This window comes from Ursus maritimus, unplaced genomic scaffold, assembly GCF_017311325.1.
Source record: "Ursus maritimus isolate PB19 unplaced genomic scaffold, ASM1731132v1 scaffold_16, whole genome shotgun sequence".
In the NCBI taxonomy this organism is placed as follows: Eukaryota; Metazoa; Chordata; class Mammalia; order Carnivora; family Ursidae; genus Ursus; species Ursus maritimus.
This window is the reverse complement of record NW_024424008.1, coordinates 47,825,207-47,835,461: the sequence shown is the minus strand read 5'-3', so window position 1 is coordinate 47,835,461 and position 10,255 is coordinate 47,825,207. Positions and strand designations below refer to the sequence as shown.

The 10,255-nt window shown below is 59.2% G+C and overlaps 1 protein-coding gene across 1 annotated transcript in view; it reads left to right on the top strand.

Annotated features, from left to right (window-relative positions):
- Nucleotides 1-10,249, top strand: part of OAF (out at first homolog) — a 16,512-nt gene extending 6,263 nt beyond the window's left edge. The window contains exons 2-4 of the mRNA XM_040631123.1: nucleotides 7,527-7,661; nucleotides 8,565-8,745; nucleotides 9,895-10,249. Of these exons, the coding sequence (XP_040487057.1) occupies nucleotides 7,527-7,661; nucleotides 8,565-8,745; nucleotides 9,895-10,160 (582 nt within the window). The 3' untranslated portion in view covers nucleotides 10,161-10,249. The remainder of the gene's footprint in view (nucleotides 1-7,526; nucleotides 7,662-8,564; nucleotides 8,746-9,894) is intronic.
- Nucleotides 10,250-10,255: the final 6 nt, after the last annotated feature.

Below are 10,255 nucleotides of genomic sequence, written 5' to 3'. Positions count from 1 at the left end.
CCCTCCGTCCAGACTTGGGCTGGATCCCTCCCCGCCCCCCCCCCCGAGCCCATAACCCCCCAGTGGATATGGTGACTACTGACCCCTTGGCACCTTTGTGCCTGAGACTCTTCCCCTGGAGAGGCCGGGGAGCAGGGACCGCTTTCAAGAGATCTCACAGACTCCTGAGCGCCGCTGTGGACATTTGTCAGCCCTTCACCAGTCATGCGACTTGACAAGCCACTCGCCCTCTCGGAGCCCCAGGCTCAGACGCGGCACAGGCGGGGCAGAGACAACAGTATGGTGCTCACAGGCGGGTGAGAAGGGAATTCTAAGAGGCTGTTGCAAAGCGGAGGCCAGCGGAGCACGTGAGGAGGCAAGTAGCCATGCCAGCCAGGGCCCAGGCAGGTCCCCCTGGCCCAGCTGTCCTTCCTGGCTCGAAGCGCATTGTTCCAGCACCTTCATTTCTGCTCTAGGGCCAGACAGCAGCATTAGGAGCTCCCATCCCTTAGGCTGGCAAGTGTTGAAGCGGCTGCCACTTGTGCATTCTGATAAAGGGCCGGGAGCAAGGGAGGCGTTGGGGCTGGGAATCTGGGTGAGAGAGAAGTCGGAGCCCCATCTTCGGAGCCCTGAGTCAGCAGGACAGTGGGGCGCAGTTGATCCACATAAAGCCTCACATTGTTCCCTGGGGCAGTTGGAACAGTAGTGACCTTTGGGATTTGGCTGACGGAGAACCGGGGGCTCAGGGGGCTGGGAGAGGGCAGGGGGCCACTGCTCATGGCTGGTGGCTGTGCTGATCCCCTTAACAAGAAGCTTTTGTCCCAGAACCAGCCCTGAGGGTCTACCGGCCTCCCGTAATGGGGGCAGCCTAAGTCTGGGAATGGGCCTGGCCTGGCTTTGGGTTGACGCCATTCACCGCTGCTCCTGCTCAGGGAGACTGGGCGGGGTCGCCAAGGTGCTCCCGAGTCTGCCACCAGGCAGCCAGCATGGGGTTAGGAAGGTGCTGGCTCCTGGCCGCCTTCCTCACCTCCGCGGCCCCACGAAACCGGCCCCTCTCAAGCCACAAAGCAGCCGCAGCCAGGAGTAGAGGGATAAATGTTTGGGTTGGCTCAGCCTGGGCCGCAGAAGCATGCGCTGTGCTGTGATGGAAAGGAGACAAAGATGGTAGAGCACGCTCCCGAGGGCAAGCAGCAGTGGGGGGGACAGGGTGAGAACCCTGGAGAGAAGGCCCCCAGCCTGGGTGTCCGGGAGGGCAGCGGGAGCGACGGGGTGGCTCCCCACCCTGGCCCCCTTCGTTTTCAGCTCCCCATGGTGGAGGGCTGGGCTGAGAGAGCAGGCGGGCTCTCTGGAGGAGGGCGCTGAGTGAGACAGCAGTGTGAGGACCTTGTTCGATGTGGGTGAGAGGATGTATGAGGGAGTGCGTGAGGCCATGTGCGAGATGCCGCACTGGCTCAGAGAAGGGGGTGAGTTGGAGGCTCCGTGGGGGACACTGAGGGTGGCAGTGTGCTCCTGTGAGCAACCAGGGGCCGGGGAGAGACGGGAGCAGCTGTGTGTGAAAGAGATTGTTCGAGAAGCAGCAAGTACGCGAGGAAGATTACAGGCATGTGGCCTGTGAATGGGGGAAAGCAGGTGGGCATCTGCATGTATCAGTTAGGATTCCGCTGGGCTGTAACATAAAACCCCCAACAGCAGGTCAAAGCAAGGGAAGTTCGTTTCCCTCTCCCGCATCTTCTCTGAGGCTGGAAGTCGGCAGCGGAGGGCAGTGTGACGGCCCCACAGTCATCCCCACTGAGCTCCCAGGGGCTCTGTGTGCAGCGTTGCTTCCCCTCCCAGCATTAAGCTTCCCCTGGGGCCTCTCCCCCGGAGGGCGGCACCTGGGCCCGGCGCAGGGTGTCTGCCGGTCCAGTGCAGAGGGCTGGGGCCCTGCTATTCCCAGGCAGCTGTCTGCTGTCTTCCTAGGTGTTCGCCCGGAGCCCCAGCACAGCTGGGCCTGCGCAGCCTTCTCGCGGTGGATCTCAGAAGTGCTGCCTGGCAGGGAGTGAACAGAGAAGAACAATGTGTGGATAGGGGCTGATGGGGGCAGCTCCGAAGAGCATAAGGATCACTGGACTGTGAGTCAGGAGGTCCGGGCTGCTGGTCCTGGCTCCGCAGCTGCATGACTTGTGAAGGTCCCGTCCCCAGCTGGAACCTCACTGGGTCACGAATTCAATGATCCCCTGAACCTGCTAAAAGCCAAAATAGCAACGGTGGGACTACCAGCCTGTAGGACTACCCGTCTTCTTGTGGGAGGCAAGGGAGCCGGCCGATCGAGGCCCCAGAGCATATGCATGCAGGCGGGCGTTCACTCAGCTGCTAAGTGTTGCGCTCGGGCTTTGTGCCAGACCCTGAGGTTACTGCCTCTGCCCTTGAACCAGGGGCAGATCTTATGCGGGGCCTGGATGACTTGTTGCTGGGGCAGAAGATGCCACATGAGGATGGGGTCCTCTGGGAAGGCATTAAATCAGGTGCACACTGGACCAGCACAAGTCAAGTTGGAGCCAGCTCCGAACCCACCAGGGACTGCCGGTGATCTGCTAGCTAAAGGTCAGACTCTTTGCTGGACTGTCAGACCCGCTGCCCTGCCCCTCGTACCCGCCTCTTCCTTTGACCACTCTGCCCTCCCTCGCCCCACCCTGTCCCTAGTGGTCGGCTCAGGATGCTTCCACGCTCTTGTTTGTGGGCTCCTTCCTTCGTTTATTCATTACCAGGCACTTACGGAGCACCTGCTGTGTTCTAGGGGGCGGGGAGTCACTGCAAATAAGTTATTTTCCCAGCCCCAAGGAGCTGAGTCTGGAAGGTAAGGCAAGAGATGGTTGCAGACTCAGTGGGATTCGTGCTGTAGAGGTTAGGAGTTGGGGCCGGCTGAGTCTGCTGGCAGGTTGGTGGGGGCAGTGTTGGGAGGACAGGCCAGAGGAGGGGATGCATTTGAACTGGGCCCTGAGAGATGGCAGGCAGAAGGGGGCCGAGCATCCCCAGTAGAGGAGTCAGCTCGGGGACAGGCACAAGGCCTCATCGAGCTCATTCTGGGAACTGGAGGCTCTTTAGTTCAATGCTCAGGGAGTGTGAGAGGAGCTGTCGGTGGGGGCGGATGCCAGCCCCGGGAGGGTACACTTTAGGGCAAGGGCAAAAGGAGCTTCCGAAGGGCATTAGGCAGATCAGTGACAACGTGGAGGGATTGGGTGGGGGTGTTATGAGAGCCTCACATTTCCGTCTTCTGTAAATTCCTCTCTCTCTCTCTTTGCTAGAAAGCCCCCCCCCCCACACACACATCCTTTGACTGTTAAGGACCACTGAAATGTCCCTTGCTCTGGAGAAGTCTTCCCTCCCACCCTGCCTCCCAGTCTCATCCTTCATCCATCCTTTGCTCCATAGCACTTGTCATAAACCTCAACCCCAGGCCTTATGCAGTGTACTGATTCTGTTGTAGGAGGTCAGTCTCCCCATGAGCCCCTTGAAGACAGGGGCCTCTGCCTTGGTCTTGGCCATTTTCCCACCCAGCCTGGTGCCTGTGAGGGCCGTGCCCCAGGAAATGCTGACCAAAGCTCTCCCACAGATTTGCTGATTCCCTGTAAGCCCCAGAGGAGTGCCCTGACCTCTCTGGGCCTAAGGTGCATCTGGAGGAGAACAATCTGCTCCTGCTTCTACAGGTCGGGAGTAGATCGGAGCTGGAGCTAGGCCTGAGATTGCAGCAATAACAGACAAAGGATTCAGCCCACTATGTTCTGAGACCTTTGGCTCATTTTTTCCTCACAGTAATCCCTGGAGGTGTAGGTATTGTTAGTTTAACTCATTTAACAGATGTGGGAACTAAGGTATGGGGAGGTGAATTCCCCAGTTTCACGGCTAGTATGAGCAAAGCCAGCATTGGAACGTAGGTAGTGCGGACGCCAGAGCCTTTGCTCGTAACTACCGTGCTGTCCGACTACCTATCTACTCCTGAGCTTTACTTAAAACCACAGAGGACTTCAGCCAAGTGCTCGCGATCCCCATGGTGCACGTGCCACACCCTGACGCCCAGGTGTCAGCCCTGGTACTGGACGGTCTGCGTCTTCCAGGTGGCCCGCTCCTAGTGGGCTGGAGGTTCCCGGGAGCTCATGCGAGCAGGAGCCTTACAGAAACTTCCATCTTGGGAGTCCCAGCCTGAGTCCTGGACCTGAGAAACCTTCCTCCGCACCCTGACATCTCCAGCTGTGCCATCTGCCTTGGGCATTAGGCCACATCCGGGTGACTCATCTCAGGGCAGTCTCGGGCAAGGAGGAAGCTTGGGAGCCAGGCTTCCCTTTGGCCTGGGCCTAGCATCTGGCCAGATGTTTGCTGAAGCAGGGAGACCTCTCCCCCTACCCTTTCCTCTGTGCTGGAGGGAAAGGAGCCCCTGGAACCTTGGCAGTGAGTCTGAGGTGTAGAGAGTGGAAGGGAGGAGGGACACTGGTCAGGATGATGGAGGCAAGTAGGTCCAGAAGCTAGGGGTGCCCACCCCCTCCCAGGGGTCAGCAAGTGCAAGATGGTCTTTCTGGAGAAATAGGACCAGACAGACTGGAGAATGTAGGGTCCACAGAGGTTCTAAGCAGGCAGGCAGGTGGATCAGAAGGGTGACCCGGCCTCATGTCGCCCTCCTATCTATGTCAGACGCTGGCTCTTGTTAGTCATGCAGAACCCTGAATGCCAGCTGCCACACTCCCAGGGCAGGTCTACACAGGACTTCCAGGCATGGCTGGAAGAGGGAGCTGAGTTCTGATCCTGGCTCTACCACTTGCCAGCTGTATGGCCAAGGGCAGACTACCCTGCCTCTCTGGGCCTGGGCTTCAGTTTCTTTCTTTTTTTTTTTTTAAAGATTTTATTTATTTATTTGACAGAGAGAGCCAGCGAGAGAGGGAACACAAGCAGGGGGAATGGAGAGGAAGAAGCAGGCTCATAGCGGAGGAGCCCGATGTGGGGCTCGATCCCATAACGCCGGGATCACGCCCTGAGCCGAGGGCAGACGCTTAACCGCTGTGCCACCCAGGCGCCCCAAGGGCTTCAGTTTCTTGAACCAGGCACCAAGGACATCTGGGAGGCAGTGGTGCCTGGGGGTTGAGAGAGCGCAGGCTTTCAAGTCAGACTGCCCAGGGTTAAAATTCCAGCCACATTTCCTCCTAGTCCCGTGACCTTGAGCAAGTAACCCATTCCCAACTAAGTAATAATCATCCTCCCTACCTCCTATTGTTGTAAAGATTTTAAACAGGACAATGCATCCTTTTTGACTCATAATAACAGTGACTTGTCCCTTCCAGTTATAGACTTCAATAAATCTTTGCCCTCCCCAAGTAAATCTTCTATCTCAACGAGAAATCCTCAGTCCCTCTCTTCACCAGCAGATTCCCATTTTGCTATCATTTTGCTGTTGTCTCCAACATTGTTGTTTAATATAATAGAGTGAGGGAAAGACTCAGAACAGGTGTTTTTTTTAATCCTCTGGTCTGGTCCAAGAGTTCAAATGCTTTCTCTTAACGGTGGGCAGGTGATCTCCCCGAGCAAAGAGCCCACACTGCAGCTCTTGGACCCCAGAGTGTGGCACGTGGCTCTGGTTTTGGAGAAGAGGCTGTGACTATTCCAGATAAGGTTCTTTTAAAAAGACATTGCTGGAAAATCCCCAGGAAGTAGATGTTGGCTCCTGCCCCGGGGTCCTGCCAGGGACCCAAGCCCTCGGAGGGGAAGTCTGGTATCTGGTCTCCCCTGGCAGGAAGTGAGCCCTAAGTGGAAAATACACTAGTGGACCAGCCTCCAGTCTCCCCTCAGCCAACCCGAGCGGATGGAAGATCGGGTGGCCCAGGCTGGCGGGGCGAGGAGATTCCAGCCTCATGGCCCAAGAACGGATTTCCTGTTGAGAGGAAGCTGGGGTTAACCCGAGCTCTGATTCACCTTCCCTGCAAGACTGGCATCAGCCAAACCCTCACGGGGCCATTGTCACCAGCTGGGCCCCAGTTTCCCTTTCGGCACTATTGATGGAAAACCTTCCCGTATATGCCCATACCTCCTTGTCCTAGAGATCATGTATAGTAAGAGGAAGCAAGAGAAACGTCCCCGTAGAGGCCAGGGATGGCGGTGCTCACTGGCTCCGATCGCAGCGAGCGCCTACTGAGCACAGAGTCGGGGTGGGCATTCTTCTGTGCCCTGTACCCTAACTCACTCAGTTTTCACCACAACCCAGCTGCCTAAATGCCGCAGTGTCCCCGTCTTACAGGTGAGGCTTACAGAAGCTCGAAGCTGTGGCTGGGCCCTGGCTAATCCATTGCAGAGTTAGGCTGCAACTCCCCCTCACTGCCTTACAGGAACCCGAGGGGGGGCCTCAGCCCCTGTCTCAGAGCACTTGAAGCCAGCAGGCGCTCAGGAAGCCCTCCGTGAATGCGGGCTTTCCTGGTGGGCGAAGCCAGGGCACGTACATTGACGTGTACGTCGATAGCTCCGCGGCGCTGCATGTGCTTGGTGCCACAGCCGGGCCGTAGGGGTTCTGGAGGACGATGGTCATTATGGCCAGGGTGCCTCCCTGGCAGGGAGGGTCTTGATAGATTGAGACCACTTCTGATGGGGACTTGCTGACTTCTCACTGGGAACAGTTAAGCCAAGGCACAGGGTTGGGTGAGAGCAGGTGGGTCAGAGCACAGGGTTCCAGCAGCCGGCTTGGGAGGGGGACTCCATCCTTCCCTGCGGCCGCCTCTCTCTTCTCCCTCTGCTCCCCTCCAGCCTCCCCCATTCATGCAATGAGTGAGTAACAGGAAGGAGCCATTGGCCGGCTGGTAATGCCATTAGTAACCCCGTGGGGAAAGGGGAAGTGATGAGAGGAGGGGAAAGGTGAGCCATCCCAGCTCCCTCAGGCCAGAATCTGGCAACAGCTGCAGCCAGCCTGTGCTGCGTCTGCCCTGAACGCTGTCCTATGCGCGCCACCTCCCTCGGAGGTGGGGGTGGCCGGGAGCCGGGCTGACCGGAAGCACAGATCAGAGGCATTTTGAGGAGCACCAGTTTCTGGGCCTCCCCCCAACACCTCCCGAATGAGAATGTCTCCGAGAGAAACTCTGGAATCTATGCTTGTAAAAAGTTCAGGCCCTCCCCTATTATGCCCTGGTCAGGTAGTTTATAGGGGTTGTGACCCACCCTCATCCGGGTGCCACAGGGGTGCCCCCGAGGGGCCACATCAGCTGTGAATGAACCAGACACCGACCAGAGGTGCTCGCTCTTTTAAGTTGAAGTTCTGTACTTGTAAACAGCTGTGTTTTGAAAAGCTTTTTAGTGGTTCACTATGTGAATTTTCCAGGAGGTTTTGGAACATCTGGGCTGTGTTCTTTCTTTTCAGTTATGGGTCTAAATGGGAAAGATAAAAATTCCTAGACCAGCAGGAGGGAAATGTCCCTGTCCGTTGTAGGGCAGGGTCCAGGCGTGCGTCCTGTCCGAGGCCTGAGCTGAGCCCTGGGTGGGCTGGGAGTGGGGCCCCACCCACTCCAGCTGGTCCCCATCCTCCTGCCCTTTCCCATCAGGATGTGAAGATCTTCCGAGCCCTGATCCTGGGGGAACTGGAGAAGGGGCAGAGTCAGTTCCAGGCGCTCTGCTTTGTCACCAGGCTGCACCACAATGAGATCATCCCCAGTGAGGCCATGGCCAAGCTTCGACAGGTGAGTGCTCGCCTCGGGCCTGCCCTGGCCCGGCTCCTACCCGGAGCCCCCAGTCCTGCAGCCAGCCTGGCCCCAAGCTTGGACGCTACCGCAACCTCAGTCTCCCACCCAGCACTTGACCCACCCTGGCCCTCATCCCTGGCACCCCACTCTCACCCTGTCGTCCTCATCCCCCTGATTTTGCCCCAGGCCAAAGCTAACCCCATCACCCCAGATCGCTAATCTGCACAGACCCCCAACTGCCAGATCCCTCCAGTCCCCTAACCTCAGCTCCTGCCCCTTGATGGTGGAGGCTGGGGGTTTGGACTCTGAGGTCAGATCTGCCTTCGCCCCAGTGCCACCACTCGTCATCCAGGTGACATTGCAGGAGTGACCTCGCCTGCAGAGCCTCTATTTTCTCATTGAGAAATGAATTCTGAGAATTAAATGAGCTAACACATGCGGTGTTCAGAACGCTTCAGCCTGTTGGCCTGCGCCCCGTCCCTTCCTGGACCCTGGGCCTCTCCCCAACCTCACCTAAGTTCCCTAAACTCTTCAGGGGGTTCTGCTCTAGGCGCTTCCCAGAGACCCTGCTCCCTGCATGTTGGAAAGTCTAGGACCCCAGAGGTCATTGGCCTGGGACAGCTTGCCTGGCTGCCCACCACCGCCACCCCCCAGCCACTGCCAGAATTCCCCATCAGCCCCAGACGTCAGCCAGTGGCTGGCTGGGAAGGCTTGGCTGTGCCCCGAGCATTGGTTTTTCCACCAGTTGGAGGGGATGCTAGGATTCCCGTTGACAGCCAGCCTGCCCCAGGGTTCTAAAGGCGACCAGCCGCAGCTTGTCTGACACTCAGGCATCAGGCGAGGGGTAGGCAGAGAGAGCATTCGGAGGCCAGGTGGGAGTGGCTCCTCTTCTCCATACAGAAGAATCCACGGGCGGTGCGGCAGGCCGAGGAGGTGCGGGGCCTGGAGCACCTGCACATGGACGTCGCCGTCAACTTCAGCCAGGGGGGCCTGCTGAGCCCCCACATCCACAACGTGTGTGCTGAGGCCGCGGATAGCATCTACGCCCGCCAGGAGGACGTCCGGTTCTGGCTGGAACAAGGTCAGCAGGGCGCTGCCCATGGTGGTGGCGCGTCACCCGCCATAGAGAGTCACGAGATACAGGAGTTCAGAGGAGGGACCCCTAAACCGGGATGGGATTGGTCAGGGCGGGCTTCCTGGAGGAAGGGGTGCCTATGTGGCTCTTGAGTGAGAGGAGTCAGCCTTTCCAGGTAGGGATGCACAGAACTGTGACTTGCTAGGCCCCGTGGAGGGAGACACCCAGGCAGCACCTACCTCGCTCCTTCCCTTAGTGAGGACACAGGTGGACTGTCGTCGGATGGGGCCCAAAGACACCCGTTCCTACCCGCCCACCTCTGCTGCCACCCTCCAAAGTCAGCGCCTCTCCTTTCTTTTGTGCTCCCCCACGATCCTTGAGGGCCCCCATCTCTGTGTGCTCCCTGCCTTGCAGCCCCTGCGCTTTTACCGTGGGTGCCTCTCCTGACACCACGCCCAGGACCGTCCTCGGGTCCTCCGTGTAGGGGGCACAGGGAGATGGCGTAGTTACAGATCCAGGTCCCTGGTCCTTCTGCCCAGCCGGCTGAGCACTAGACAAGTGCCTGCCCCTCCCAGGGCACCCCTGGATTTCGAAACGCCCGACAGAGCTGTGGCCATGCCCTCCACACACAGCCCTCCCCGGTGAGCTGTGCCCCACACTGCAGTGCAAGTGCAAGTCTGATACTGCACCCCCCCCCCGAGGCCGGTCCCTCCCATGGCCACTGAGCCGAGCCAGGGGCCAGGTCACTGCCATCTCCCTCCAGCACCCCCGCACGTGCCCTGGCCACGCTGACGTCCCAGCACATCCGCGCTGGCCCTCCTTAGACGCCACCACCTTCTTGAAGCAGCTCTCCTTGATTTTCTCCTCATTCCGCCACATTCTAGTACAGCGACGTTTCCAGGCATAGGGTGCAGGTGGCCACGTGGAGGCCTTGGCGTCAGACCGCCCTGGGTTCCATCCTCACTCCACTCCTTACTCTGTGACCTCAGGGAGATCATTAAACCCCTCTGGGCCGGGTTTCTCACCTATGGAACAGGAACCATAACACTTAGCTCCCAGGGGTGCCGGGAGGCCCGAAGGGCCACGTGGGGCAGGGGCAGGGGTGGGCGGGCTCCCTCTCTTTCCCCGAGGCTGACCCCTGCCTCTCTCCCCCAGGGGTGGACAGCTCCGTGTTTGAGGCTCTGCCCGAGGCCTCGGAGCAGCAGCTGCTGCCGCGCTGTGGGCAGCTGGGGGACGGCGGGAGGCCCTGCGTCTGCCGCTACAGCCTGAGCCTGGCCTGGTACCCCTGCCTGCTCAAATACTGCCACAGCCGCGACCGGCCGGCGCCCTACAAGTGCGGCATCCGCAGCTGCCAGAAGAGCTACAGTTTCGACTTCTATGTACCCCAGAGGCAGCTGTGTCTCTGGGACGAGGAGCCCTAGCGGGGCAGGCCTGCAGGCGGTGGTCCCTGCGGGAGCTGCTCTGGGTCCGCCGCTCTTCGCCCAGCCACCGGGGGAGGGGGAGGCAACCCCCCCCC